The sequence below is a fragment of the Manis javanica genome, chromosome 1 (genome assembly GCF_040802235.1).
Source record: "Manis javanica isolate MJ-LG chromosome 1, MJ_LKY, whole genome shotgun sequence".
Classification (NCBI taxonomy): Eukaryota; Metazoa; Chordata; class Mammalia; order Pholidota; family Manidae; genus Manis; species Manis javanica.
In genome coordinates this window covers 20,603,796-20,620,058 of record NC_133156.1, presented here as the reverse complement: position 1 = coordinate 20,620,058, position 16,263 = coordinate 20,603,796, and the positions used below count along the sequence as shown (strand labels likewise).

Genomic DNA, 16,263 nt, shown 5'->3' with positions numbered 1-16,263 from the left:
TCTGGGACCTAAACCTCTGTCATGTGTCATTCACCATCTCTTATCACTTCTTCAATGCAGACGAAAGGTTAAGGTGACTCCAATTAGCTGTCATTTTGTGTGAATTCTTTTCTTCTCATAATCAGACTGTTCCTGTTAAGTATAAGCAGCTCTGGAACACCAGTCTTGTTCTGCTGCGAAGAAGGGAGATAAGCATTTTGGGGTCCCTCAGCGTAGCAGGAAGATTCAGAGTCACTGGATGACTGGCCACAGGACCGCCTGAATCATACTGTGGTAGTGGCAGGGTGGGGTGGGGGGTTGACATGGATACTGGCGCTGCAGGACAGTGCAGAAATTGAACTCATTTTATACTAGGTTTATTATAGAATTTGCCTTGGACTTTGTAATCATATATGAATAACTACATTCTAAACACCATGTTCACATCTTGCGCTATTTAAAGATAACGACAGGCATACCTAGGAGATTCGGTACAGTCAGTTCCCGACCAGCACAGTAAAGGGAGTGGCTCAGGACAGTGAGTCGCACCCGCTGGCTTCCCAGGGCGTATAAAAGTTATGTTTACCCTATACCATAGTCTCTTAAATGTGCAATAGCATGCTAAAAAATGTACATACCTTGATTAAAAAAATACTTCATAGCTAAAAAATGCTCACCCTCATCTGAGTTTTCAGTGAGTTGTACCTCATCTTTTCCCTGGTGGAGGGTCCCGCCTTGAAGTTGGCGGGGTGGTGTTTGCTGAAGGCTGGGGTGCCTGTGGCAGTTTCCTAAAATTAACACAGCAGTGAAGTTCACCACATCAACTGACGGTCCCTTCACCAATGATTCCTCTGGAACATGAGTTCTGCCCACAGACCGCCTTTCACAAGTGGAGTCTGTCCTTGCAGATGTGGCCACTGCCTTATCCCCTCTGTGTGGGTGATGCCCCAGATCCTTTGTTGCCCTTTTAGCCTCCACAGTACCTTCTCCAGGAGCAGCTCCCCGCCCAAGAAGCCACATGCACTGCAGTTTTAGAGTGAGATTGTAGCAATTCCATTCTGTCCTCAGGCCCCGTGGCTAATCCCAGCTCCCTGGCAGTTCCCACCGCATGGGCAGTGACTGCCTCCGTGGAAGTCTTGAACCCCTCAAAGTCATGCACGAGGGTTGGCATCAGCTTCCAGAGTCCTGCTGTTCTGACCTCTTCCCAGGAATCGTGTGTATTCTTAATGGAGGCTGGGGTGCTGAATACTTGGCTGAAGGTTTTCAGTGGACTTGCCCAGATTCATCCGAAGAATCACTCTCTATGGCAGCCACAGCCCTCCGAAATGTATTTCTTCAATGGTAAGTGGGCTTAGAATAGTAGGAAACCATGCTGTAAACAGATACGCTGCCATCCAGGCGTTGTTCTATTTATAAAACACAGAGAGAGCAGATTGAGCATAATTCTTAAGGGCCTTCAGATTTTCAGGAGGGTCAGTGAGCACTGGCTTCAACTTAAATTCCCAGATGCGTTGGCCCCTGAGGGGAGAGTCAGCCTGTCCTTGGAAGCTTGAAGCCGGACGGGAACTTCTCCCCTCTGGCCAGGCAGGTCCTGGGTGGCATCTTTCCAGTGTAAGGCTGATTCATCTCCGTGGAAGTTACTGTTCGGTGTCAGCCCCTTCAGGCAGGAGCTCAGCGGATCTTCCACGTAACTCACCGCAGCTCCTCGCCAGCAGCTGCTGCCCCTCTTGCACTTTGTGGAGGGGACCGCTTCTTTCCTTAAACCTCTGCTGGCTTCAAACTTTTCTTCTGCTGCTTTCTCACCTCTCTCAGCCTTCATAGACTTGAAGGAAGTTAGGGCCTTGCTCTGGATAAGGCTCTGGCTCAAGGGAATGTTGTGACAGGTCTGGTCTTCTCTCCAGACTGGTAAGACTTTCTCCATATCAGCAACTAGGCTGTTGCTCATTCTTACCAGCCATGTGCTCACGGGAGGAGCACATCTCACCTCCTCCAGGAACTTCTCCTCTACCGTCACAGCTTGGTGACCAGCGCGAGAGGCCCGGCTTCCAGCCAGCCTTCCTGGCTACACTTCACCACTTCAGGCTTCTGATTTAAAGTGAGGGTCAGGTGACCCTTTCTGTCCGTTGGAGGGTTATTGATTGTCCTAACTTCAATACTGTTGTGTCCAGGGAGGAGGGAGGCCCGGGGAGAGGAAGATAGACGTGGGGATGGCCAGTGGGCGGAGCCATCAGAAAAACCGTATTTATTAACGAAGTTTGCTGTCTTACATGGGGTGGTTCATGGCGCCCTAGGACAATGCCAATAATAACATCAAAGATTACTAGTCACATTTCACTATAATGAATGTAATAATAATGAAAATGTTTGAAATGCAAAAATCACCAAAACGAGATGTAGAGACATGAAGTGAACAAAGGCTGTTGGAGAAATGACTCCCACAAACTCGTTCAACACGTGATTGCCACAAACCATCAGTGCGTAAAAAACACAGCATCTGTGAGGCACGGTGAAATGAGATATGCCTTACTGGAAATCTTTTAGGGACAATCCCTGATTTACACACAGATTGTATTATACAGGTTTATAACTTGATGAAATGGAGTTTGGGGTGTATTTCCCTTTTCGAATAGAGAGATACGGGGTATTGAGAATTCCAAGTCAAAGCATATAAGCTGCTTTAACGCCTCAGGATGTGTTATCTGTTATATGCTCACAATAACATAAGGGAACAAAACTTTGACTCTGCTTTCAAAGTGTTTCTGTTTTCTATGAGTAGTGAACAATACTGTCCTCTGTATGGAGACTGGAAGTGAAAGAAGTTTAGTTCATACGTACGCATTTTTAACATCAATGTTTTTACTGCCTAATTGTCTAACATTGGTATTTTCTTCTCAATGTTTGGACAGCATCAATAGTTTTAGTTAAGGACACAAATTCCTTGAGATTGGTTTATCTTTTGTTTCTTTTTTTTTTTTTTTTTACAATTTTCATCAGGCATGCCTATCTCTGATTGCCCACAGAGCAAGGTAGTGGGAAGATGATCATTATTGTCTTCCTTTAAAGCGCTAACAGGAGGGTTAAAGAGCTCTGGAAAACACATCAGCCACTTCTAGTCCTGCCCTTCTTTTATAGCTTCCTGCGGAATGGAACTACAACTCCGAAATGTAGTCCCTTCACAACTACTTCAAATACTCTGCCTCTGTGCCCCTTGTAAAGATGTGTTTTCAAAGAAAATCTTGATTTGCAATAACTTCTAAGCATCTAACCTGGACCAAGGCAGCCTTCTCAGCCTATAAGCCACTCAGGCAACCTAGTGGGTTTCCCAGGAAGCTGCTGGAACCATCTCACATCATGTTAAGAAGTAAGAGAGGCAGCTAATTTGGTAGTTTGCAGAAATAAGCATCCTTCTTATTATTAAGGTTAATGATTTCAACCAGGGTTTCTGTGGAACTTCCATGAGTGGTTAGTGCCTATTAGATGGCCCACAAGCCTTGAGCTGTGTTCCACAGTCAAATCGCCTGGACCAGCAGCCACGGTGCAGGTACGGGGGTGAGGGACTGGGTGATGGGGAACAACAGGCCCTTCTCCAGATCTAAGGAGGAGCGTGGAAATGACATAAAGAGATAAGTCCGAAGGAAATCTGACTTGGTAAGATGGGAGGTAGGTCATTCGCAGTGTGCTTGTTTTTTTGAATAACTTTATTGAGGAGAATCTGACATACAATAAACTGTGCCTATTTAAAGTGAGGACTGTGTTCTCACATGTGCACCCCTGTGGAACCATGACCACAGCTAAAATAGCCGACCTATTTATTGTGAGTTTCCTTTTCCCCTTTACAATCTCTCCCTGCATGCCCCGCCCCTCTCAGGCAACTGCTGGCCGGCTTCCTGTCACTTAGAGACTAGTTTGCAGTTTCTTGAGTTTATATAAATGGAATTAAACAAAATGTGCTCTTCCCCCCTCCCCGCTTCTTTCATGCAGCGTACTTACTGTGAGATTCAACTGTGTGTGTGACGCAGTAACTCCTTCCTCTTTACTCCTGAATAATCTTCCATGGTATCGATACACTGCTTTTTGAAAAATCCATTCACCAGTTAATAGAACTTTGAATTGTACTTGTTCTTGTGATTACAAACAGAGCTACTCTGACATTGGTAGGCAAGTCTTTCTATTAACATGTGCCCTCTGTTCTTTGGGATAAATGCTTGGGATTGGAGTGAGTCCATCATACAGTAAGTGCATGTTTAATAAAAAAAGAAAAACCTGCAAACTCTTTTCCAAAGCAGTTGCACTTTGATGAGCAATGTCTGAGAGTTCCAGGTTCTCCAAATTCCTACCAACAGACATCATGATTAGTCTTTTCTATTCCAACCATTCTGACAGGTGTGTGGTGAGTGACAGCTCATCATGGATTCCACTTGCATTTCCTTAATGATGAATGATGCTGGGCATCGTTCAGGTGCTTATTTGCCATCAGTTTATCTTTTGATAATGTCTGTTCAAACCTTGGGTCCATTTTTAAAGTATGGGTTGTTTTCTTGTTAGTGTGCTTGGATAGATGAAGGACATATGATCAGAGGGAACTACAGTTGAACAACATGATGTTTTTAATGCCAGAGACTCTCTAGATCTTAACCTAGTGGATGGAGAGGAGGTCGTGTCTCAGATAATGTACCGCTAAGCAATATATGCACATAGATAAGCGGTGTGATAGTCCAAAATAACCAAGTAGGAGCTTACTGAGCTATAGGTATCAACGTGACTTTCAAGTGAAGGTAATGTACTGATAATTTAGCTTTAGGAAGGTGATCAAACCAAGCAAAACTCAAATTTTTTCTTATCTTGGAGCATCCTATTATATTCCTCATCTCAGATGTCATCTCAGATCGTCAGCATCCATGTGTCACTCCTGCACCCTTAGAGTTCCTCACTAAGGGCGTAACACCGAACCAGACCGTGGTTTCACGCATCGCGTTTTCCCAGCCACCATTATTTGTTTTCATCCCAATGCATGAAAGCTCTGCCTCAACTGGGTGGCAGTTATATATGTGCCTAATGCCTTGCTTGCCCAAGCAATGTACTATTTTATGCTGGTTAAAATATGCATGTTTCCAGAAAGCCCTTAGGAAGAAGTCTTATTTACAATAGCAGACTGATATGGGAGATGGTTTTATGGGAGATGGTTTTATGTGTAGGACTTTTTTTTTTCACACCATCTTACATGTGCCTCATATGAACAGTTTATTACCTAATGGGAAGTCCCCTCACTTCATGATGTCGTTGATAACTTGCTGTTCTTTCTTCCTTCCTACTCAGTGTCATTTGTCATCAAGCCTTATGAGGAAATAAAGTAAAAACAATAGAACAGAGTCAGGAGAAGGAGGATTGAACATGGAGTGGGGGACACTGTTCGAAAAATTATTTATGGACTTGAAATACATGTGGAGCATTTGAAATGGCAATTTTTAATGTAAACTCTAGAACCAAAGCTATATACTAGACAGCTACTAGGAGATGACGAAGTGTGAATGTGTGGTTTGAACTGTGTCCTCTCGAAAGATACTTCAAGGTCCTAACCCCCGTACTTCAGAATTTGACTGTATTTGGAAAAAGCTCATACCTGATGAAATTGGTTAAGATGACAACCTACGGCATGTGGTAGGAGAGGCACTTGACTCAATCTGACTGGCATCCTCTTAGGAGCAGAGAAGAGGATCCCCCCGGGGGAAGGCCACGAGATGACAGAGGCAGAGACTGAAGTCATGCCCCTGTGGGCAAGGATGCCAGGGGTCGGCAGCCGCTACCAGAGGCAGGAAGAAGCCAGGAAGGATTCCAGCCAGCCTCACAGGGGGCAGGGCCCTGCCAACCCCTTGATTTTGGACTTGCAGCCTCCAGAACTGTGAGAGAATAAATTTCTATTGTTTTAAGCCACTCCATTTGTGGCACTTTAGTATAGCAGCCCTAGAATACTGATACAACAAGGCAACATATTTCAACAAAGCCTTCGAGATCGTAGGGGGATATAGTGATGTACAAAACTTCCCATATTCACAAGGGCAGAAGCTCGTTGGGTCAGAGAATATCATTGAGGTTATTTGCACCCAGATCCTTAGGGTCACAGGTCAAGTTCCTTTGAAGAATCCCCACTGATGGCTGCAGGTCCCAGTTTCCAGTAACTTAATTTCCTCATGTGCAAAAGCATATTCCTTATTTTATGGTTATTCTTCACACATGCTTCATGACCTGTCCTTCCACACTGAGATGTTCCCTAACTCAGCCGTCCGTCCTAAGGCTGCACAGACCAGGATGTGAACAGGCCACTCTTGTGCTCATGGCAAGTGGGGGTCCTGAAAATGGATGAGGTAGAAGATACATCCTTCATTTTGACGAACTTAACTTAGGTTATTTTATAAAATAAGGTAAGAGAGAAGGGCTGGCAGAGAACGCTGCAGGCAAGCAGGCATCCGTGACAAATACCGAGCTCAGGGGAGAAAGAAGGACGCGATGTTCCCTTCACCAGACCTTTACTCTTTCTCTCTTCTGCTTTAGGGAAGTGATCTCAGAGCCTGGCAGGCGCACCTGAAATGGTTTTCTCTGGCTCTTTCCCATGTTGTTTATCTTCAGTTCTCGGCTCTGGTGCTGGGGGCTGGAGCCGATGGACTCCGTGGGTCAGATACTGTGTGGCCTCTGCTGTGTCCAAAACACATAACTTTCTCTCTCCCCATTGCAGACCAATCAGTTTCACCCCAACCTCAATAAACAGTTAACAACTGAATATCATTTTTTAGCCCAGGAAATGTTGTCTCTGACCAGCTGTTGTCAGTGGGGGGCAGAAAGGAGTTCAGTGGAAGAAAAGAGATGAGGGGATGTAAACAGAAAGGACCTTATTCGTGACACTGAGACTAGAGTTAAAGGCGTCCTGTTTAGCAGATCTACCACATCTGAAACCGATGTGACTCTTCACTGAAATTATTTGTGTATAAAATGGCAGGATTGACAGACTCTGCCCTGAGATGTCATCTCTTGATTCAGGAAAGAAGGTATAAAAGAAGACCCTATTTTACAAGGCCTTGCACAATTTAATTTTTCCAGAGGGACTTGATCTTGATATTATATGAAAAGGGATAGAGTAGGGGGAAAAAAAAAGACTGACATATATCCTTTCATCTCATAAGGACTAGTGTTTTTTTGGATTCTCATCCTAACAAAAGACATTAGAGCAGAATAAGGTCCTTAGCTGCTGCCCCTGCAAGGAGCACCCTTGTGGCCAGGCCACTCCCCTGTGCAGAAACGCAGAGGCTCATGAGAGACCGGGGACAGAGTCTCACCTATTTTTCACCTACACGATTCAACAGGCAAATGATGATTCCTTCAAAACTGTGTAATTTTCTGCCTCCACTTCTCTCTTCATTTTTAAGAAAACGCATAGGTACCCACCTAGAAATGACTGTCAGCTTTTCATCTGTTTTTCACAATAGTTTAAAACAATTCTTCATATCTATAAGGAGCAGTATATTGAATAGACGTGGAATTTCTACCTACCGCTGCCCTGGGTAGTATTCAAAGAACTAACAATATCTGTTGACTCTAACCTCCCCACCACCTAAATGAGGTGCGGTTTGCCAAGTTCGATAGTTGAATGTGCTCAATGTTGGGTTTATCACTTCCCACTTTATTTCCTCTCCTTTGCATTTTTGACTTCCCATGACTGCCCACTCATCGTCTCAGAGCAGTTGTCAAACCAGTTTTGAATTTCGGCCCAGAAATGACTTAAGAAATTGAAATCTGCCCCTGCGTCACCAACACTATCAGATGGAGTTTCACTTGTTGTCTTCCTGCTGGACACGTAGACATCAGAAGTGGTGCCCTAGGCGGTTTCTTGAATCCCAGTCTGCAAATCTGAATCTGACATGCATGTCCAAGGGAAATCATCGGGTGATCTGATGACTGGCAGGAGATTCTTTAATCTCGACAGAGCCGGGGGGACTGACGGCCAGCAGAGCCTCCAGCAGACAGAATTAGAGTTTATCAATCATTCTTCATGACTAATCTCAAAGTTTTTAGCTAACAGTTTCCCAGATCTGATCAAACCATCATTAGTTTTTTTACCTTTTAATGAGGTTGTTGAAAGCTCAATTAGCCAACTAGTTATTTTATCAGTATTCCCAGAGGCTTGAATTTTATCTTCTGAAGATAAGTTCCTTATAGAAATCTCTTTAGAGCAATCCTCTATTTTGTGACATTTTAGTAATTAAAATGAGATTATGCAATAGGGGTATTCACTCCATCTCTAGTATATTCCCACTGATTGTAACCTTACAGCACAAAGGACAGCTAACATGCTTACCTCCATCCTCAAGTTTTTAACATGATTTTCTCTAAATCCAAATGTAAACACATCCTTCCATCATGTGTTGCCTGTCAAAGTTCTGCCTGTTGTTTCAAGCATACCTAACAAATTCCTCTTTTCGATTTCCCCTGATCATTTCTTGTGGGGCACAGTCCCCCTTACACCCTCCTGCTTTTTTAACAAGTCATGGAACGCTCTGTATTAACTTACCTGCCACATGGTTGGGCCCCAACATATGTTGAATCCCCAGGCGACACATTTATCTGGTTCTGACAGATGTTGGGCTTCTAACCACTTATCTAGCCAATGTCCAGCTCCTAAATGATGCTGAATACTATTGGTTTGATTAAATTATGGGGAACCCAATGAAAATGCTGCTTTGATTAATGAAGTAGGAAGGCCTGATTAGCTCCGCACTGATGGGGCATGTGTATCGGTGCATGACTGAACCCCAGGAGACCAGAGAATTGTTTTAATTAGGAATACAACTAGAGCTAGCTCTAGGGCGCAGGGAGAGGCCCAGGTGGCTAAAGGCCACTGGCAGCTATAAAGGGAATTGGGGGCTGAAGTAGAAGAAAGAAAAGATTTTTAGCTACGGACAAAATAATTCCCGGAAGTTCTTCTTCCTACGATTAATCCCCAAGGCTTGATGTCAGCATTACAAAATGAGATGTTGAAAGACATTCCTGAGCAGAGAAAATGAAGCCCCAAACGATATAGATTATTTGTGAATTGCTAAGAAATAAACAGTTCGACCCAGAGGGAACTGGTGTGTATATGAATCTGGGGTCCTTTTTAAGCAAAGGAATCAAATCATTTATATGTAAATCACTGTAATACCTTCAACCGAAAAGTTTCAACTTTCTAGAATCAGCCAGCAACCAATGGAGACTCAGATGAAACTATCTGACTTAGTCAAAATGCGTCAAGTAACCAGACTGGTTGTTCCCGGAATCGAGATTTTGCTCTTATACAGATTATGGCTACAGTTTGAACTTTGCATACAAATTTGTAAACCAAAAAGAGAAAAAAAAATGAAGGACAAATACCAAATAAATGTGATCCATAGTTACTTTAATTATTAGGGCTCCATGAATTCTTGAATTCTCTTCTGCATATTTTGTCCGTATCCAGTTATATTTGATTCTCCCCATGGAGTGATGGAGTTTCTTGCTTGTTGACTTTGGTTTTGGGGGTCTTTGTTTGTTTTTACTCTTCAGCTTTACGCCTTTTTTCACTCTTTTCCTTGTTTCTTTTATGATTTTGGGTGTCTTAGTACTTTGAGTATTATTTTTGAAATCACTGACACTGGATTTCACTTTCTCTTTTTAAAAAAATGAGATTAGAGTCAACATTCTCCACCGTGTCTTCAATATTCGGAATTACATGACTCAGTTTTTATAAATAATCATGAGATCAGGCTTTTTAAATTTTTTAGAGGTTATTGATGGTGCAGAAGATGCCGCCCCTGGACGCGACGGGGAGGAGGTGGCAGGCGCTGGGGGCTTCCAGCAGATGCTGCAGGCAGCACGGCGGCCCATCTGCACAGAACTTCTCTGGATGGGCCAGTGGCAGGTGCCAGAGACAGGGTGGCCCCTGTCTGAGGATGTCCTTCAGCAGGAGTTGGGCGAAAGCCGAGTATTCTACATAATTCAACTAAATGAAGAGGCGAGTTGGGGGGAGAGACAGACAGACAGACAGGAAGGAGCGAATGAGGAATAAGTACAAAGGAGGAAACAGGTGGGGAAAGAAGCCCCAGAAGGAAGGCCCACCCGAGATACTGAAATGTTTTAATCGCCTTTATCAACCAAAGACTCTGAAAGATCATGTATGAAAGTTTTACTTTTTTAAATCCTTAACTTTGGTAACTAATTTAACCAGGAAACCCATTTTTTCATGGAAAACTAATTAATGGCATACAAAAATGCCTCTATTCTTACCTCTCTATGCCTGCACTTAATAAACAAATGTGTACCCCATTCCTTTACTAAGCACAGATGTGTACTTCCCAGTAGTTAAAGAAAGAGATCTCTTAAGAAAAACACATGAGTGAAAATGAAGGCTAATGTAGTGTTTAGCAATGGCAGGTGTCTTATGAGGTTTATATGGTTTGTTTCTTTTAGTCAGGTTAGCACAGTCTGTGTGTGTGTATTAGGTGACAGAAGTAGTTCTCCCAGCAAACCGTAAGTGTTCCCAATAAAGTTATGCTCGACTGCCCTGGGGTGTCCCGTGCTCCACTGAGATTTTGGCCAGGAGGTGGAGAGTTTGTAGTCCTAGAATTCACCCAGACCACGTTGAACAAGGTTGAACATACCTTGCTTTTACTTTGTCTGCAGGTATGAAATGTGTCGTTCCTACTTAGTTCTTCAGTCTCTGAGGATTAATGAGATTATGGCAACTACTCCCTATATCCTGCATCTTCCATAAATTTCTTTAATTTCCTTCTATGAAGGCCTTTCAACTGTGCTACGTTCTAGTAGTGTGAGGAATATTTATATGAAACAAATAGAAAAAAGATAACTTGCTCCTAAAATGCAACAGGAAGGATTGTGTTGGGGGGAAGCAGTGCAGCTCTTAAAGAGAACAGGGCTTATATCATTCTTCGTTGATAACTCGGCAACTATATCAGGAAGAACTCTATTTTGACTTTCAAATACCTGACTTTGCCCAGATAAAGAGCAAGAAGCATGTCAACAAAAGCTATTCTTTGGATTATCAATATCACTTCTACTAATGATGGCGCTGAAGCTTATTTACTTACAGAATTAGGAAGAGAGCCCTCACCGTCCCAGTCTTGAAGAAATGCAGGTTTATTTTGTTTCTCTGTAGTTCCTTAACCCGTTGAAACTCAATTCAATTTTTTATATATTTCTTTGCCCCCTGTATCCTTTGCTGAGTAGGGTGAGATGAACAGGAAGAGCTGCTTGAGAAGTCACCCCACTTCCAGCCCGTATGTGGGTGCCCCTCAGTTGTTGAATTGCTTTGTTGTCAGTCACCCCACCTCTCCTTTCACTCTGAAACAGCTTTCGATTTATGACGATCCAGACCCTTTCTGGGTAGCCAGGGATTATTTTGCTTGCTCACTATCATAAAAGAATAAGAGCGCAGTCTTGCCGAAAGGAGATGGGTGCAGGCCAAGGCTCAAGAAGAAAAATGGGGAATATCAGGGACGGAGGAGTCCTATGAAAGCACCAAGTATTTAGTTTGCTTCTAGGGTGGGGAGGCCTATTTTCGATGCCAGTAGAACTTTTTTCTGAGTCCCAGACAAGAGAGCAAAGCTTCTACTACACGCAAAACTGCCCACAGGGCATCCCTTAAGCACACTTTACTCTTTCTCACCAGAATGAGCCCTCTCCCCACCACACCTTACCTTGAACTGCCTTCCCCTCTCTTCTGCACTTACACGAATCTGCCCATTCAGAGTCCAGATCCTCTTCCAGATGGGGACAACATCTGGAAGAGAACACACCACCCTCTGAATTTATTATATAATGCTTAGCTGTCAACCCCAGTGAGAAAGGCGGTGTGCAGAAAAAAAGTTCTGGGCCAGACAGTCGAACATGTCATCATTCACTAGATCTATAACCTTAAATAAATTCACTGGCATCTTACTACTCCCTCTATCCTTATTCTTAAAATAGAGTGAGGTCTATGCTGTATCTCGAACATGTTGGCAGGATAAAATGATGCCAGGCTTGTGAAATGTTTGCTGTATGGTAACTGACTATACTTCAGTCAAGTATTTGGTTTACGTCCAGCAAATTCAGCTATGATGATGTACATTCTAGTAACCCTAATATGCTTTCATGTATGTTTTCTTATTGCCTCAACCTAAGTAAGAGTGTATTTACTTTTTCTGATGATCAAAGTAGTCAGTGTTTATTACAGAAAATGTTGAAAGTCTAACAGTGAAAAGCACGTGTGGAAAATGTCAAAGTCAAAAAATAACCACTACACCAAGAAATAGCCACTATTAACATTTTTTACTTTATGCTGTACATTACTGTTCTTTATAGGTACATACACGTGCGTATCTCTGTACACAGCTTTGTTCCTTTGTCGATACAACCAATATCAACCAATATCCATCAGTATTACTCCCCAGCTCTACTGTTGTTTTCTCAACTGCAGCGGTGGTATTTTGACTTGGACACATCAGGCTGAGCACACGGCCCTGCCCCCTGAATGTAAAGCCTTCCACAGATGGGCTTTGCTCACAGAATGACTTAACGCATTTATGATTGGTTGAATGTGGAATTATTTAAAACAGAACTTCCGATGCAAAGATAACTCTGTGTTCTCGTTGGCGAGCGGAAGCCACGGCCCGTAGCACTGACTTTCCCTGTCCCTCTGCTTCCCCTGTAGTTTGTGGCCCAGCCCAACTGTCAGCAACTGCTGGCCTCTCGCTGGTACGATGAGTTCCCAGGCTGGAGGAGAAGACACTGGGCCGTGAAGATGGTGACGTGCTTCATCATAGGGCTGCTTTTCCCTGTCTTCTCCGTGTGCTACCTGATAGCTCCTAAAAGCCCGCTTGGACTGTTCATCAGAAAGCCGTTCATCAAGTTCATCTGCCACACAGCGTCCTACTTGACTTTTTTGTTCCTGCTGCTGCTCGCCTCTCAGCACATCGACAGGTCAGACCTGAACAGGCAAGGTCCGCCACCAACCATCGTCGAGTGGATGATATTACCGTGGGTCCTGGGTAAATGTGTTACTATAGAAAATATAACGAAAACGTGTCACTGCCATGGAATTTTGTTGCTCAGAAAAGAATACTCGTTCAGGTTTGGGACATAGGAATGTTTAAAACAGGTTTCTGACCATTATAGCTCCCCAGACTTAATCTGCAACCCTAAATAAATACTTAAGAAGCTGCATGGATCTGCTGCCAAATGCAGCCTATGAAATGGAACCTTAGGTTTTAAAATTCCAGATTTTGATACCCTATGAATGATTCTCTGGGTTTTTTTTTGGTAGGTTTGTCTTTTAAAACCTTTCCATGCTTGTTCTCACTGGCCATATGAAGCAGCCATTCTGACCTTCTTAATAGATAAATGCCTTCTAAAAGACAAGTGCAAATCACCCTACAGAATTAGTGATTCTGTGTATAAAAGGAATGGTAACCATTCTCTAAAGTCAATCCATTTGAGTTTTTCTCGGAAATAAAGTATCAAATCAAAATAATAGGAAATTAAACAACAGGACCTCCGTAGTCTCTGTCCTTTTCAAAGAAGAATGGTTTGAATCTGCAGCAAATCACGGAAAGGCAGCAAACCTTAGAGGAGCTGGTGAAAACCTTATCTTCCTCTCTTCTTGTGATTATAGCCAGTTAAAATTTACACTTGAATTATTCTTTCGTCTATCCTACTGTGGTTTGCTGAGAAATAAGATTTTCTCAATTTAGCTCATCATTTTAAACCTCTCTGGTATCAGAGCCATCTCATCACTTAGTAATTAGAAAATATGTGACAAATTTTATGATTCACAGTCTCAGGAGATCAGTCTGGCTTAACTGTCAAAAATTACTGGAGAGACTATAAAGTGAGGAGAAAGCAGAAAAATAAAAGAATATATGAATCTGAGATAGGAACATTTTTCTATTTTAAAGATTATAAATACGCTCAGTATTGGCAATAAGAACAGTTCATAGGAATAAGATTTGATGTTTTCCATGCTTCCACCCCCCCAAAACAAATCTTCCTAGGTGAACCTTAAAATAGAGTACGTTCTCATTAATCTGGTGTATAAAGTATCATCTAGATTAATTTGGAAGATTTTGATCATCTTTGTCCTTTTGAATAGAATAATTTTGACATTGAGTTGATAAGCAATAAAAAATCACCCCACCTGTCTCCATCTAAATTAAGTATCTCATATTAGGACTGTGTTCTTTATGGAGTTTTCATCACAGAAAATTTCTTGGGAGCAAGTCTTAAAGAAGCATTTAGGATGCTAAGTTTCCCATTAACCTCTATTGCATGTTTAAAAATCCTGATGTCCCAATACAGAATATTTCATTTTGAAAACAGCTACAGATACAATGTTGCTTAAGCAGATACAGTATTTCTAGTTTTTCCTTTTATGCATTCAGTGAAAACATGAAAGTAAGCACAGTGCAGGGTAATCATGAAACAAAAAAGACAAAAGAGAAAGAAAGAAAAGAAGAAAAGAAATCCCTTGCCTTTATGAAGCTTAAATTTTATTGGAAGAAATAGGTAATAAACAATAAGATGGGTTATAAAATGTCAGAAAATGGTAAAACAAAAATGTTTTTAAAAGCTCCAAACTTTTAATAACTTGTACAATTAAAACTTGGCTACCTCCTCTGTGCAAAACTTCTAACAGAATTTTCTATAAAAATTGGTGAGAAGAAATCATACCGAAACCACAGCTGAATGGTTAAATAAGGTGTACATTTAATGGTGGGAATTATGAAGCCACCTGAGAGAAATATCTGTTAAAGGTAACATTTTTTTAAGATACGCTGAATTCAGGGAGTTGTCTGGACATTTTTAGGATGAACAGAGATTTTCTAGAATCAAAAGAAAAAAAAACGATCAGCTTGCTTCAATAATAGGGCATGAGATAAAGAACGTGTCTATCAAACAGACCAATCAAAATAGTGTATTATTCATCAAAGCTGGTAAATGCTGAGTGCCCCACATTTAAGACTGAGTTTTCTATGTGTTTATCTGGAGTCCTGATAATTGGTGTTCTCTCTGCCATCAGGATCTGACAAGGAAAACACTGGATTTGAATACATGCCCAGATTCTACCACAAAAAGACTATTAAATTACAGGTGGTTACTACCACTCAGGATTTTCAAGGTCTTCATGACTAAAATGAAAGATTTACAGGGATGACTTCTAATGTCCCAGTGAGTCCTGTGCTTGGGGAGCTGTCATTTTAGGGCAGAGAAACTGGGTCTTCTGGGGGCGGTTGGGGGTTTGGGAAGGGCTAAAGCCAGCAGGGTAGGAATGCTTTAACCTTCCACCAGAAGTGTGACGTTAGGCAGGACAGCTGTGGTCTGGCTGGATGACTGTGTGACTGAGTGTATTGGCCACAGTGTCTCACTCGTTCCTGCCAGTAAAGCAGGCGGCCTTACATGGCCCAGTCCTGCCATTGTGAGGTTCTGGATTCACAGGGACAAGACGGAACAGCGTCTGAAGAAAAGTGTGGCTTATGAGTGTATCCTTCATCAGGATAATCTTGCCAATGAAAGACTGAAGCTCTCATGGGTTTCTCTTGTCTCCTTGAACCCACTTAGATTTTCAGTCCCTGTCACCTCTGGGAGCTACTTGTGGAAAGAAATACTTTTTCATTCCTACTAAATTTACTTTCCTTCCATTTTTAGGTGATGTTTCCCAGACCTATGATACCACAATTGACTAAAAATAATTACTTTTATGCCTCCCATTTTGCTTATTCTGACAAAAGATGGTGCTTTATGTGTGTTCTGTATATTTATTTCATAAATTTTCACTTATTCTGAGTAGAAAAGTTTTTTTTTTAACTTTGAAGCCTAACCTCTCATATCGATCCCTTTATCTCCTTAAGGTGTATGGTTTTGCTTGGGAATTGGTTATGTTATATGCTTCTCTATGTTTGAACAATAAGCATTTATTCACCATGACAGATCTGGGTATTTTGTGACTGAGTACAGTGCAAAATAATGTTTCTATGTTATTTTAAGTATCTCTCCTGTTGAAGTTAAATATCTGGTTGACTATTTAAATTGAGGTCTATTGAGCTTTGCACCTTTAGAAAACCATCTACAGTGGTCTTTATATTCTTCCACTGTGGTATCATTGATAAATCTAATAATCTCCTAAAAAGCTTTTTAAATCATTTTTCCTTCAGATTTTCATGTATTGAAGGTTGCTGACCCTTCTTCCTCCCACCAAACAGCCTCAAAAGATGTTGCTGATGTTTG

At 42.1% G+C, this 16,263-nt stretch overlaps 1 protein-coding gene and 1 long non-coding RNA gene across 8 annotated transcripts in view; one reads left to right on the top strand and one right to left on the bottom strand.

The window, feature by feature from the left end:
- TRPC4 (transient receptor potential cation channel subfamily C member 4) overlaps window positions 1-16,263 on the top strand; it is a 155,396-nt gene that overhangs the window by 91,392 nt on the left and 47,741 nt on the right. For 3 of the 7 annotated variants that reach the window (XM_073229465.1, XM_073229456.1, XM_073229461.1), the window contains one exon: window positions 12,695-13,031. The exons of 1 other annotated variant lie outside the window; for it this stretch is intronic. In XM_073229465.1, coding sequence (XP_073085566.1) covers window positions 12,695-13,031 — 337 coding nt within the window. Of the gene's footprint in view, window positions 1-12,694; window positions 13,032-16,263 lie in introns of those variants that run through there. 3 more of the 7 variants (XM_073229470.1, XM_073229479.1, XM_073229476.1) reach the window with 3 other exon arrangements.
- LOC118971283 (uncharacterized) overlaps window positions 12,910-16,263 on the bottom strand; it is a 335,368-nt gene continuing 332,014 nt past the window's right edge. Inside the window, exon 5 of the long non-coding RNA XR_012128206.1 lies at window positions 12,910-13,043. This is a non-coding gene — a long non-coding RNA (uncharacterized lncRNA). The remainder of the gene's footprint in view (window positions 13,044-16,263) is intronic.